This window comes from Oncorhynchus kisutch, linkage group LG14 (assembly GCF_002021735.2).
Source record: "Oncorhynchus kisutch isolate 150728-3 linkage group LG14, Okis_V2, whole genome shotgun sequence".
In the NCBI taxonomy this organism is placed as follows: Eukaryota; Metazoa; Chordata; class Actinopteri; order Salmoniformes; family Salmonidae; genus Oncorhynchus; species Oncorhynchus kisutch.
In genome coordinates, this window is record NC_034187.2 from 84,367,043 (window position 1) to 84,382,704 (window position 15,662).

The window sequence follows — 15,662 nt, forward strand, 5'->3', positions numbered from 1 at the left end:
CCCCCCAAAATCAAAGCCCCTTCCCCGCCACCCCCGGAGACCTGGGTCCACAACAGACACACCTTCGAACTGCTGTGTGGGCCTTGCCCCAACGTCAACAGGCTAGCACAGCTCCAGGAGCAACAGGAACTAAAAGAGCAAGCTGCCATGATTGAGCAAAAGCAGGAACCTCAAACTAAAGCTAGCAAGGAGTCTGAAGGCTCGAACAAAAAGCAGGCTACGGTAGAAGAAGTTACTTTGACAAAATCAGAAAGCAAATACATTGTTCCCCGAGACAAGACCGAGCCTATGTTAGAGCCGGCACCTGAGGTATCGGAGAGCACAGAAAGTCAAACGAAAGAACAAGGAAGCCTGGCGGTGATCGCAGAGAAGGTAAAAGCAAGTGTAGAGATCCAGGACCAGAAGCAGGAACAGAGTAGTAGTAGCAGTAGTAGTGTTGCACAGGTCAAGGATCAAGAAGAGAGGCTAGAGACACAAGTTAGTTTAACAATGATTCCAAAGAAGGAACCCCCTCCTGTCATGAAGAAAAGTACTCATAGAAAAGAAGCTAAAGTTCAATTAACAGCAGACACACAACAAAAGTCGCCATTTGATGAGGTCACAGTAGAGGTGAAGGTAGAGTCCCCCAGCAAGAGTGAGAAGTGTTCTCCACAGGCTGAGGTAGTCGCTAAGGAAGTTGAGGTTGAGATAGCAGCTAAGGAGGTCGAAGGTTGGAGTGCTACTGAAAACACTATAGAGGAAAGTCCCACCAAATCTACACAGACCCTTGCCGTGGAGCCTCCCAAAGTGGACCGGGTCTCCCCTCCAGCCTCCCCTCCCCCTTCCCACCACCCTCCTCCACCTCCTTCTAAGACACCTCCCTACTCTGTGGCCCCTCCCCCACCTGAGGTTGAGGAGGAGTGTGAGGAAGAGATTCCCATAATACAGTCCTGCTGGCCCCCTCCACCCCCACCAGAGGAGCCAGCAGATTCAGTCTTTGAAGAGATGGACTTTCCACCTCCTCCCCCTCCCTTCATGACGGAGAGCTTGCCAGATGTGGTGGAGACATGTAACACAGTCGCTGATGTCCAGGAGGCGTCCATTATAGCTCTGGATGGGGAGGAGGTTAAGGAAACCGTGAATGTTTTCACTGTCGCAACTGTGAATGGGGAAACTACAGATCTTTCACCCATTTCCACTCAAATGGAGCCAAAAGAGGATAAACCTGAAAGGGTGATTCTGAACTCTAATGCTCTAATCCCAACTGATGAAACCAGATTTGAGGAATCTGAATCAGCTGAGCTCCAATTAATTCCTTCAGATGATTCAGCTGTCGTTTCTCCAGTTCAGCCCAATGAAAAAGAGGCAGAGGTCAAGCAATCTGCCCAGAAACCAATCACAATGCAAGACACCCCACAACCAACAGAAACTTCTCCTGAGTCACAGGAAGTCCCGCCCTTACCAGAGGATGTCCCTCCCTCACACCAGGAAGCTCCTCCTCCTCCTCCACCAATGACAACAGCCTTGGTGCCCCCATCAAGTATTCCTCCTCCACCTCCTATCAATGTCCCCCTCCCTCCCCGTGTACAATTTGAGGATCTGATGCCCTCTGAGCTCCCTAACAGTGCCCCACGTCCACCACCCATTAACATCCCTCTCCCACCCCCTCTCCCAACTGAGAACCAACCCCCTGTGATCTTCAGGAGACAGCCCAGCTTGGCGAACAGAGAGACCAGGAGCAAAGAGCTTCTGTCTAGGCACAAGAGTGTCCCTATTCCCAAAGAAGATGCCAACATTCCACTGGTCACACCCTCTCTGCTTCAAATGGTACGTCTCAGATCGGTCAACGTTGGCGAAGACTACGTTAAAGCGCTTTCTGACGACAACAATTCCAACAGTGGGAAACCACCTGCTCAGGATCAGAGTTCAACCCAAATCCAAACCCAAGGATCGCAGAACATAACACCCCAAAAACCAATTCGGAGATCCCTGTCACTAAAATCCACACCTCGGCCACTGAAGTCGTCACCGGTGACGCTCATCGCCCCCTCGATGAGTATGCAGGAAGCTATCCGAATGAAGACAGCAGCCATGTCTTCCAGAGATAATCTTCCAACACGCTTTAGAATGCCATCCTCCACCTCAATTCCCAGTTGCAGTGGGGGTAAATCAGGAATGTTATCCCCATTGTTACCAGAAGGAGGTGAGATGCTAAAGACCCCCACCACCACCACTGCTAGCTTCATCTTCTCCAGGAGCTCAAAGAAGGTTGTCATAGAAACGCCTGCCTCCTCCTCCCCCGAGGTACAGGCGAGCCTAAAGCAGAGCCTAGCTGCGGAACTCAAGCGCTTTTCCGAACAATCTATGGCTTCCACAGTCGCTAATGGCAACGTTGGAAGAACTGGGATTCCGAGGAGAATTCCGCCACCCGTGGCTAAGAAACCAGCTCACACCTTGGAGAAGCCTGTGTGTTCTACACTGAGGAGCACTCCGTCTCCAAGGGGAACAGAAGCTAACGGAGAGACAGAAACAGCGCAACCTGCGGGCCAGCAAGCACTGACAGAGGAGAGCAAGTAAGAACATCAGCGCTACACTTAGAATAGGATTTTGTCTGCATGTTAATAACTACACCTCCTTGAAAAGACAAGCTGTAAAGCAAATGTAATTTGTTTATTTCAGGTAGTAATGCAGGTAGTGCATCAAATTTATTTTTATTTAACTAGGCAAGTCAGTTAAGAACAAATTCTTATTTTCAATGACGGCCTAGTGGGTTAACTGCCTGTTAAGGGGCGGAATGACAGATTTGTACCTTGTCAGCTTGGGGATTTGAACTTGCAACCTTTTGGTTACTAGTCCAACACTCTAACCACTAGGCTACCCTGCCTCCCCCATAATCTTGCAGTGATTATGTTTCATTGAATGCTTATAAATAATTTAAAGACGAACACCACGCTTTCTCTCACACACACACACAACATATCATAGGGCTCTGGTCACAGGTAGTGCACTATATATAGGGAATAAGGTGCCTATTGGGACGCACTGACTTCTAAGTTTAACATATTTCCACTGTTTTCCAGGTGAAATGGAGACGTCTAACATTGTGGAAGCACCATTGCGCTTTTGAAAAAGACTGGATTCTTGTGGAATGGGACTAAGACGGATGAACAAATCAAGGACTGCAAGAACCTGAGAAACATGGGGGGGGGAGAGAGAGAGAGAGGGGGAGAGAGAGAGAGGGAGAGAGAATAATGAGAGTAGAGAGAGAGAGTCAACTCAGAGTTAAAATGTCTTCAAAAGGCCTTTATATTTTTGCAAAAAAGATGGCATTGGTCCCCATTTCTTTTCAAAGCAAAGCTTTATTTTGGGAGTATTTGTCTAAAACAGAGGTCCAGTGAGGATGTATTCAATCCGTATCGTGGAAGTTTAAAGACAATGTTCCAGCATTAGAGGAGACTGCCTTCACCGTAAACGCTCAGTCGGAAAAATACCTTTAAAAATACCTTTAAAAGCGATTCAGCGCCACAGATAGAATAGAGAGCCCTTAATCTGCTCTAGGAAAGTGCAACCATCAGGACAAAGGACAAACTGCGGCTGGATTTTGTAAATACAGCACAAAAGGCTGTGCTTGTAGTAGAGGTCATCCAGAGGTCATCCAGAGGTCATCCAGAGGTTAAAAAAAAAAAGGTAGCAGTCACTGCAGTTGAGAAAGAAAAAACAAGACGACAATTAAAAGAAAAAAAATCTTTATAAAGATTCCCTTTTGGAGACAAACAATCACTGAATTTTTTTTATTAATTCATTAATTATCTTATTTCCTAATGGAATTCCCAGAATTTATCTTTTGATCTCGTCGATCAATCAATCAATTCATTTGTGGTGTCAATCAATCAATTAACACCACATTTTACTGCGCCTATCCGGGGTGTGTGTCAATCAATGTGTTATTTTTGTTTTTTGACCAATTAGCCCACAAATTATTGACGCTTAGGTAGGGTAGTGCATGAGAAAAAATACCGTTTATATATTAGACCTATTGTCAAATTTATTTTATTTTTTATTACAAAATGTAAAAAATCACTTTGTAAGATAATGAAGCTTTTAAAGTTTAGGCAAGAAAACCTTTTATCCTTCTGAAAACTAACGTTCAACGAAATGAGCTGCTTCCCAATTCTAGATCGCTTGGCCTGCATCCCAAATGGCACATGCATTCCCCACACAGTAGTATGGTGGCAGCAGATAGCATTGTGGTCAGAGCGTTTGGCCAGGAACTGAAAGTTTGCTGGTTTGAATACCTGAGCCGACAAGGTGAATAATTGTTAGTTTTTTTTGCACCAGGGGTACTGTACTACTATGGCTGACCGTGTAAAACACCACGTTTTACTGCGCCTATCCGATGTGTGTCAATAAAACGATATATTTTTTTTTAAGTTTAAATGTTGTAAACCAGAGAATATAGTGTATTTTTGGGACACAACCCAAGCAGATAGGCACAATATGGCTATTCCTTATAGTTACTTACAGTAAACACCATTCCCATGTGTTCAAAAGACAATATTGATGGCTTTTCTGTTACTTAACCATTTCCTGTTTTATTAATATGTCTTTAAGTTGCTTTAAAAACAACGTTCTTTATTAGTCCTGCGTCAGCATTATTAACATCGTCTGTCATTTCACAACCAATTATTAAACCTTTGGTTTGAGTTCAACTGATTCATCAAAATGTCTTGTTTCTGTGGATGGCCTTACAGAGTCAGTTTTACTTCATGAAATCCACAGGCCTGTGGATCGTAACTACGGAAACAGTGAGTGTAAATGGTAAACTATTCCCTACATGGTGAACAACTTTTGGAACGTACCTTGTGAACAGTAGTGCACTAAAGTATTCAGACCCCTTCCCTTTTTTCACATTTTGTTACGTCACATTATTCTAAAATGTATAAAACAAATCATTACAAAATGTCCTCAATCTACACACAATACCCCATAATGACAAAGCAGTTGTTTTTTTTGTGTTGTTTTTTTGCTAATTAATAAAAAGAAAATAACTTATTTACATAAGTATTCAGACCCTTTGATTATGAGACTCGAAATTGAGTTCAGGTGCATCCTGTTTCCATTGATCATCCTTGAGATGTTTCTACAACTTGATTGGAGTCCACCTGTGGTAAATTCAATTGTTAACACATGCTAGGGAAAGGTACACACCTGTCCCACAGTTGACAGTGCATGTCAGAGCAAAAACCAAGCAATGAGGTCAAAGGAATTGTCCGTAGAGCTCAGAGACAGGATTGTGTCGAGGCACAGATCTGGGGAAGGGGACCAAAAAATATTCTGCAGCATTGAAGGTCCCCAAGAACACAGTGGTCTCCATCATTCTTAAATGGAAGAAGTTTGGAAACACCAAGATTCTTCCTAGAGCTGGCCGCCTGGCCAAACTGAGCAATCGGGGGAGAAGGTAGCTTAGTGGTTAGAGCGTTGGACTGGTAACCAGAAGGTTGCAAGATTGAATCCCAGAGCTGACAAGGTAAAAATCTGTCGTTCTGCCCCTGAACAAGGCAGTTAACCCACTGTTCCTAGGCCAGTTAACCCACTGTTCCTAGACCAGTTAACCCACTGTTCCTAGACCAGTTAACCCACTGTTCCTAGACCAGTTAACCCACTGTTCCTAGACCAGTTAACCCACTGTTCCTAGACCAGTTAACCCACTGTTCCTAGACCAGTTAACCCACTGTTCCTAGACCAGTTAACCCACTGTTCCTAGACCAGTTAACCCACTGTTCCTAGACCAGTTAACCCACTGTTCCTAGACCAGTTAACCCACTGTTCCTAGACCAGTTACCCACTGTTCCACTGTTCCTAGACCAGTTAACCCACTGTTCCTAGACCAGTTAACCCACTGTTCCTAGGCCGTCATTGAAAGTAAGAATTTGTTCTTAACTGACTTGTCTAGTTAAATAACAGTAAAAAAAAGGGCCTTGGTCAGGGAGGTGAACAAGAACCTGATGGTCACTCTGACAGAGCTCCGAGTTCCTCTATGGAGGAAGAAGAACAACCAATCCCTGCAGCACTACCAATGAGGAAGCCACTCCTCAGTAAAAGGGACATGACAGCCTGCTTGGAGTTTGCCAAAAGGCACCTAAAGGACTCTCAGACTGTGAGAAACAATATTATCTGGTCTGATGAAACCAAGACTGAACTCTTTGGCCTGAATGACAAGCGTCACCTCTGGAGGAAACCTGGTACCATCCCTACGGTGAAGCATGGTGGTGGCATCATCATGTCTGGAGGAAACCTGGTACCATCCCTACGGTGAAGCATGGTGGTGGCAGCATCATGTCTGGAGGAAACCTGGTACCATCCCTACGGTGAAGCATGGTGGTGGCAGCATCATGTCTGGAGGAAACCTGGTACCATCCCTACGGTGAAGCATGGTGGTGGCATCATCATGTCTGGAGGAAACCTGGTACCATCCCTACGGTGAAGCATGGTGGTGGCAGCATCACCTCTGGAGGAAACCTGGTACCATCCTTACAGTGAAGCATGGTGGTGGCAGCATCACCTCTGGAGGAAACCTGGTACCATCCCTACGGTGAAGCATGGTGGTGGCAGCATCACGTCTGGAGGAAACCTGGTACCATCCCTACGGTGAAGCATGGTGGTGGCAGCATCATGCCCTGGGGATGTGTTTCAGCGGCAGGGACTGGGAGACTAGTCAGGATTGAAGGAAAGATGAACGGAGCAGAGTACAGAGAGATCCTTGATGAAAACCTGCTCAGGACCTCAGACTGGGGCAAAGATTCACCTTCCAACAGGACAATGACCCTAAGCACACACCGAAGACAATACAGGAGTGGCTTCGGGACAAGTCCTTGAGTGGCCCAGCCAGAGCCCGGACTTGAACCTGATCGAGCATCTCTGGAGAGACCTGAAAATAGCTGTGCACCGACGCTCCCCATCCAACCTGACAGAGCTTGAGAGGATCTGCAGAGAAGAATGGGAGAAACTCCCCAAATACAGGGGTGCCAAGAAAAGTCAAGGCTGTAATCGCTGTCAGAGATGCATCAACTAAGTACTGAAGAATGAGTCTGAATACATATGCAAATGTGATCTTTTTTAAATGTTATTATTTATACGTTTGCAAAAAAGTCTACAAAAAACTGGTTTTGCTTTGTTATTATGGGGTAGTGTGTGTAGAATGATGGGGGGGGGAACAATTTAATCAATTTTAGAATAAAACTAACATAACAAAATGCAGAAAAAGTGAAGGGGTCTGAATACTTTCCTAATGCACCGTATATAGTGAGCCATATGGAACTCAGTACTACTAGAGTCGAAGGCTATAGTATCCCTGGACTGAGGGGAGACGATAGTGTACATAGGGAGCTATATGGGACTCGATACTATAGCCTTCAGCTCTAATAGTATCACTGGACTGAGGAGAGACGATGGTGTACATAGGGAGCTATATGGGACTCAGTACTACTAGAGACGAAGGCTATAGTATCACTGGACTGAGGGGAGACGATAGTGTACATAGGGAGCTATATGGGACTCAGTACTACTAGAGACGAAGGCTATAGAATCACTGGACTGAGGGGAGACGATAGTGTACATAGGGAGCTATATGGGACTCAGTACTACTAGAGACGAAGGCTATAGTATCACTGGACTGAGGGGAGACGATGGTGTACATAGTGAGCTACAGTGCCTTGCGAAAGTATTCGGCCCCCTTGAACTTTGCGACCTTTTGCCACATTTCAGGCTTCAAACATAAAGATATAAAACTGTATTTTTTTGTGAAGAATCAACAACAAGTGGGACACAATCATGAAGTGGAACGACATTTATTGGATATTTCAAACTTTTTTAACAAATCAAAAACTGAAAAATTGGGCGTGCAAAATTATTCAGCCCCTTTACTTTCAGTGCAGCAAACTCTCTCCAGAAGTTCAGTGAGGATCTCTGAATGATCTAATGTTGACCTAAATGACTAATGATGATAAATACAATCCACCTGTGTGTAATCAAGTCTCCGTATAAATGCACCTGCACTGTGATAGTCTCAGAGGTCTGTTAAAAGCACAGAGAGCATCATGAAGAACAAGGAACACACAAGGCAGGTCCGAGATACGGTTGTGAAGAAGTTTAAAGCCGGATTTGGATACAAAAATATTTCCCAAGCTTTAAACATCCCAAGGAGCACTGTGCAATGTGAAGCCTGAAATGTGGCAAAAGGTCGCAAAGTTCAAGTGCTAGTTTGAGCATAGTAATAAAGTGGAATGGAAAATCTTTAGGAAGTGAATCTAAGCAAATAGATGTATTCAATACACTAGTACTAAACATGAGCATTTAACATAAAAACATCTCTATATTCAGTACTTTGATCTTCGACAAGGTTTATGTGAGCTATGGTCATACTTAACGTGCATTTAACATAAAAACATCTCTATGGGCCTCCCAGGTGGCGCAGTGGTCTAAGGCATCGCAGTGCTAGCTGTGCCATCAGAGACTCTGGGTTCGAGCCCAGGCTCTGTCGCAGCCGGTCACGACCGGGAAGTCCATGGGGCGACGCACAATCGGCCTAGCATCGTCCGGGTTAGGGAGGGTTTGGCTAGTAGGGATATCCTTGTCTCATCGCGCACCAGCGACTGCTGTGGCGGGCCGGGCCAGTGCACGCTAACCAGGTCGCCAGGTGCATCGGTGTTTCCTCTGACACATTGGTGCGGCTGGCTTCCGGGTTGGATGCGCGCTGTGTTAAGAAGCAGAGTGACTTGGTTGGGTTGTGTTTCGGAGGACACATGGCTTTTGACCTTCGTCTCTCCCGAGCCCGTACGGGAGTTGTAGCGACGAGACAATATAGTCACTACTAACTACTAACACTACTCACTACTAACATACCACGATATTGGGGAGAAAAATAAAAATAATAATAACATCTCTATATTCAGTATTTTGATTTTCGACAAGGTTTATTTGAGCTGTGGTCATACTAAACATGTGCATTTAACATAAAAACTCACTTGACTTACCTCTAACCTGTAAAACTATAATATATATTACCTCTGTTATTAGGTAACGTTAGTTACTGTGGCGAGCTTCCACCTCAGATAGTCAAGTACTGGAATACATTTAGTTGACAGATTTGTTTTTGCATTGTTTTGCTAGCTCCACCTCATTTAGCTAGACAGCTAAGTTGACAGCTAATGTTTGCTGAAAAATCAATGTCCCTGTATTTGTGTGTGTGTGTGTGTGTGTGTGTGTGTGTGTGTGTGTGTGTGTGTGTGTGTGTGTGTGTGTGTGTGTGTTTGTTGACAAAGCATACAAGGCGGGTAGCTTGTTTTAACGCCAACTGATAGATTTGGGTTCAGTTGTCTTAACAAAACAAAATCTTCATCCGTGAAAATGTTTTCATCCTGGAGGAGACTGTTCAGGAGGCAGAGGAGATACATGCAAATCCATGTTATTTCTAAGGCGATTGTTAATTTAAAGTATATGCAGTGATTCTTGAATAGAACTATAGCCTAACAGATACCGTAATAGTTTTCTACCAACAGGAAAGAACGGTTAGTACAGCATGCCAAACTGACCCCCTGGGTGCCAGAGTGTTCCTGTGCTGCGGTGGAGAAGAGGTCCACCGGGACCCTCACTAAAGAGGTCCACCGGGAACATCACTAAAGAGGTTTACTGGGACCATCACTAAAGAGGTCCACCGGGACCATCACTAGAGGTCCACCGGGACCATCACTAGAGGTCCACCGGGACCATCACTAAAGAGGTCCACCGGAACCATCACTAAAGAGGTCCACCGGAACCATCACTAGAGGTCCACCGGGACCATCACTAGAGGTCCACCGGGACCATCACTAGAGGTCCACCGGGACCCTCACTAAAGAGGTCCACCGGGACCATCACTAAAGAGGTTTACCGGGACCATCACTAAAGAGGTCCACCGGGACCATCACTAGAGGTCCACCGGGACCATCACTAGAGGTCCACCGGGACCATCACTAGAGGTCCACCGGGACCATCACTAGAGGTCCACCGGGACCATCACTAGAGGTCCACCGGGACCATCACTAGAGGTCCACCGGGACCATCACTAAAGAGGTCCACCGGTACCATCACTAAAGAGGTCCACCGGTACCATCACTAAAGAGGTCCATCGGGACCATCACTAAAGAGGTCCACCGGGACCATCACTAAAGAGGTTGGGGACCAGCTTGATTGAGCTCACGTCCATCAGTACAACCGAGTCCTAACCCTATACACCACAAATGGAGCTGACGGAGAGAGAGATCAGTGAAGACCAGAACTACACCACAGATGGAGCTGACGGAGAGAGAGATCAGTGAAGACCAGAACTACACCACAGATGGAGCTGACGGAGAGAGAGATCAGTGAAGACCAGATCTACACCACAGATGGAGCTGACGGGGAGAGATCAGTGAAGACCAGAACTACACCACAGATGGAGCTGATGGAGAGAGATCAGTGAAGACCAGGACTACACCACAGATGGAGCTGATGGAGAGAGAGATCAGTGAAGACCAGAACTACACCACAGATGGAGCCGACGGAGAGAGAGATCAGTGAAGACCAGAACTACACCACAGATGGAGCTGACGGAGAGAGAGATCAGTGAAGACCAGGACTACACCACAGATGGAGCTGATGGAGAGAGAGATCAGTGGACCAGAACTACACCACAGATGGAGCTGATGGAGAGAGATCAGTGGACCAGAACTACACCACAGATGGAGCTGATGGAGAGAGATCAGTGAAGACCAGAACTACACCACAGATGGAGCTGATGGAGAGAGATCAGTGGACCAGAACTACACCACAGATGGAGCTGACGGAGAGAGAGATCAGTGAAGACCAGTACTACACCACAGATGGAGCTGACGGAGAGAGAGATCAGTGAAGACCAGGACTACACCACAGATGGAGCTGACGGAGAGAGAGATCAGTGAAGACCAGGACTACACCACAGATGGAGCTGACGGAGAGAGATCAGTGGACCAGAACTACACCACAGATGGAGCTGATGGAGAGAGATCAGTGGACCAGAACTACACCACAGATGGAGCTGACGGAGAGAGAGATCAGTGAAGACCAGAACTACACCACAGATGGAGCTGACGGAGAGAGAGATCAGTGAAGACCAGAACTACACCACAGATGGAGCTGACGGAGAGAGATCAGTGAAGACCAGAACTACACCACAGATGGAGCTGACGGAGAGAGATCAGTGAAGACCAGAACTACACCACAGATGGAGCTGACGGAGAGAGATCAGTGAAGACAAGGACTACACCACAGATGGAGCTGATGGAGAGAGAGATCAGTGAAGACCAGGACTACACCACAGATGGAGATGACGGAGAGAGAGATCAGTGAAGACCAGAACTACACCACAGATGGAGCTGACGGACAGAGATCAGTGAAGAACAGAACTACACCATAGATGGAGCTGACAGAGAGAGAGATCAGTGAAGACCAGAACTACACCACAGATGGAGCTGACACAGATGGAGCTGACGGAGAGAGAGATCAGTGAAGACCAGAACTACACCACAGATGGAGCTGACGGAGAGAGAGATTAGTGAATACCAGAACTACACCACAGATGGAGCTGACAGAGAGAGATCAGTGGACCAGAACTACACCACAGATGGAGCTGATGGAGAGAGATCAGTGAAGACCAGAACTACACCACAGATGGAGCTGACGGAGAGAGATCAGTGAAGACCAGAACTACACCACAGATGGAGCTGACACAGATGGAGCTGACGGAGAGAGAGATCTGTGAAGACCAGAACTACACCACAGATGGAGCTGACGGAGAGAGAGATCAGTGAATACCAGAACTACACCACAGATGGAGCTGACGGAGAGAGATCAGTGAAGACCAGAACTACACCACAGATGGAGCTGACAGAGAGAGATCAGTGGACCAGAACTACACCACAGATGGAGCTGATGGAGAGAGATCAGTGGACCAGAACTACACCACAGATGGAGCTGACGGAGAGAGAGATCAGTGAAGACCAGTACTACACCACAGATGGAGCTGACGGAGAGAGAGATCAGTGAAGACCAGGACTCGCTGTATGAACCTGAGAGCTCAGAATCACAATCATCGCAGTGCGAGCCAAGATATACTATCGATCACTTTGGGGGAGCGGGGTGGTGTTCCCGAAAAATGGAGAAGGAGCAGGTCAAAAGAGAGTTCAAAAGATATACCCCGTCCATAAATGGAATCGGAGTGGAATTGTTAATTTTTTCAATGGATGTGCTACCTTGTCCCGGTTCTGCTGTTTCGACTCTCTCTCTCTCAACCTATTGATGCTCAGCTATGAAAAGCCAACTGACATTTGCTCCTGAGGTGTTGAACTGTTGCACACTCTATAACCACTGTGGTGTTGAACTGTTGCACACTCTATAACCACTGTGGTGTTGAACTGTTGCACCCTCTATAACCACTGTGGTGTTGAACTGTTGCACACTCTATAACCACTGTGGTGTTGAACTGTTGCACACTCTATAACCACTGTGGTGTTGAACTGTTGCACACTCTATACCCACTGTGGTGTTGAACTGTTGCACCCTCTATAACCACTGTGGTGTTGAACTGTTGCACACTCTATAACCACTGTGGTGTTGAACTGTTGCACCCTCTATAACCACTGTGGTGTTGAACTGTTGCACACTCTATAACCACTGTGGTTATTATTTTGATGTAAAAAAAATATACATTTGATCGATTACTATGCTGGATGCTGTGTATTCACTAACTGTCTGAGGGACATTTTATATAGTATCTGTAACATATTTAGGTGTGTATTTAATCCTCATCTTAACGTCTTAAAGTGTCAATCAACAGTAGAAACAATAACAAGGTGTCTCCCTGCTCCTCTTTGGGTAAAAAGCTGAGGGACGGGGCTGGAGAAATATAACCACTCTCAAAGCTACAAGATGCAAGGACTGACCATCCATGGCCTAAAAATTGTAATCCTGTTTCTGTGATTGGTTTCCACTACCATGTAGCCAGTTCGCTTTGGATAAAGACATCTGCTAAATGGCAAATATCATTAAACTCTGCCAACTAGCTGGCCAGTGTAGTTACCATTCCTTTCCAATAGATGGCAGCCAAAGCTAGTTGAAGTCACGACCCCTAGCAACAGGGACACAGGATGAGTGCTCGTTGAAAGTAGTTGTATCTGGTTATGCTTGAACCTGTTGTTATAGTGGACAAGCTACCTAATACTATTTTTACAAGCTAACTAATACTATTTTTACAAGCTAACTAATACTATTTTTACATAAGGCGTAGGCGTTGAAAAAAAAAATACCATGTTGTCATGTTGCTACTATGCTGTGTTGTCATGTGTTGTTGCCATGCTACGTTGTCGTCTTTATGTAGTGTTGTTGTTTTCTCTTGTCGTGATGCGTTTTCTGTCCTATATATATATATATATATATTAATCCCAGCTCCCATAGGAGGCCTTTTGGTAGGCCGTCATTGTAAATAAGACTTTGTTCTTAACTGACTTGCCTAGTTAAAGGTAAAATAAAATAAATACGAAATTAACTTTGCCATTGCTTCTGAGTATGTGCGCTTTATGGACGAAACGACACACGCAGACCCTCTAACTGAGGTGTGTCAGACGGCAAATCTGTGTTAGTTACCGCTACGAGAACAAACTTTTTGATCTGGGGCAACGATCGGCTCAAACATGAATGGCTTCAGCAGGTTTATTGGCTCCCTAACTAACATTATTTCATTCTCATCTAATTCTCAGACTCGGGAGCTACTCGGTAACTTCAGCCATTTTGTAAAATTCCAAACGGTTCTCTACTGCCAGTGATGTGACAATGCCAATATGTTGATTTACAGTTAGCTGGCGTTCTAAATCATAGTGTTCCCATTCCCCTTTAATTAATGACAGAATGCGAGTGATGTTGCCATGGTGATGTGTGGGGGAGAGGGAGGAGGGGATGTAGCTGAGCAAGGAGAGAACGTGTCAGTGTATTGAGAGAGAGAGAGAGAGAGAGAGAGAGAGACAGAGAGAGAGAGAAAGGAGACAGAAAGACAGAGAGAGAGAGAGAGAGAGAGAGAGAGAGAGAGAGAGAGAGAGAGAGAGAGAGAGAGAGAGAAAGGAGACAGAAAGAGAGAGAGAGAGAGAGAGAGAGAGAGAGAGAGAAAGGAGACAGAAGAGAGAGAGAGAGAGAGAGAGAGAGAGAGAGAGAGAGAGAGAGAGAGAGAGAGAGAGAGAGAAAGGAGACAGAAAGAGAGAGAGAGAGAGAGAGAGAGAGAGAGAGAGAGAGAAAGGAGACAGAAAGAGAGAGAGAGAGAGAGAGAGAAAGGAGACAGAAAGAGAGAGAGAGAGAGAGAGAGAAAGGAGACAGAAAGAGAGAGAGAGAGAGAGAGAGAAAGGAGACAGAAAGAGAGAGAGAGAGAGAGAGAGAGAGAGAGAGAGAGAAAGGAGACAGAAAGACAGAGAGAGAGAGAGAGAAAGGAGACAGAAAGACAGAGAGAGAGAGAGAGAGAGAAAGAAGACAGAAAGACAGAGAGAGAGAGAGAGAAAGAAGACAGAAAGACAGAGAGAGAGAGAGAGAGAGAGAGAGAGAGAGAGAGAGAGAAAGGAGACAGAAAGACAGAGAGAGAGAGAGAGAGAGAAAGGAGACAGAAAGACAGAGAGAGAGAGAGAGAGAGAGAGAGAGAGAAAGAAGACAGAAAGACAGAGAGAGAGAGAGAGAGAGAGAGAGACAGAGAGAGAGAGAAAGAAGACAGAAAGACAGAGAGAAAGGAGACAGAAAGACAGAGAGAGAGAGAGAGAGAGAGAGAGAGAAAGAAGACAGAAAGACAGAGAGAGAGAGAGAGAGAGAGAGAGAGAGAGAGAGAGAGACAGAGAGAGAGAGTGTAATGTTTCCCTGTCTTAGCTGATGTTGCCGCCCTTCCGTGTTTTAAAGGTGACGTGTCCCAGTTTGGTCATCAGGCGTTTGTCCTGTCACTGGGCTACACTCTCTCCTGACATCTTCAGGTCCACCTGGAGAGAGACACAGACAGAAACCCTCAGTATACTGGGTTACACACCATCCTGACACCTTCAGGTCCACCTGGAGAGAGACACAGACAGAAACCCTCAGTATACTGGGTTACACACCATCCTGACACCTTCAGGTCCACCTGGAGAGAGACACAGACAGAAACCCTCAGTATACTGGGTTACACACCATCCTGACACCTTCAGGTCCACCTGGAGAGAGACACAGACAGAAACCCTCAGTATACTGGGTTACACACCACCCTGATACCTTCAGGTCCACCTGGAGAGAGTCAGACAAACAGACAATATACTGTGACATTGACATTCACTAAGAAGTAGCAAAGTATCTTGGCTATTGATCTGTGCCTTAAAATCTTTGGTGTGACTTACTACCATATACGGGCATATGAATGTATAAGGAAAGGCCTAGCTGATGGCCTCATTTCAAGATGGCTGCCACCTACATTCCGGTTAGCTTTGTAAAGCATCAATGGAATAAATGGAATATGTTGATACACACCGAAAGCCGGGACTCCACAGATCATGAGGATACTTTATTTGTCTGCCTGTGACCTACCGTTATTGATCATCAGCCCCGAGAGTCAAAAAGTTTATTTTACACAACGT

At 45.8% G+C, this 15,662-nt stretch overlaps 1 protein-coding gene across 1 annotated transcript in view; it reads left to right on the forward strand.

The window, feature by feature from the left end:
* LOC109883184 (uncharacterized protein KIAA1522 homolog) overlaps positions 1 to 4,688 on the forward strand; it is a 147,101-nt gene extending 142,413 nt beyond the window's left edge. The window contains 2 exon segments of the mRNA XM_031789092.1: positions 1 to 2,552; positions 3,060 to 4,688. Of these exon segments, the coding sequence (XP_031644952.1) occupies positions 1 to 2,552; positions 3,060 to 3,063 (2,556 nt within the window). The 3' untranslated portion in view covers positions 3,064 to 4,688.
* The last annotated feature ends 10,974 nt before the right edge of the window (positions 4,689 to 15,662 follow it).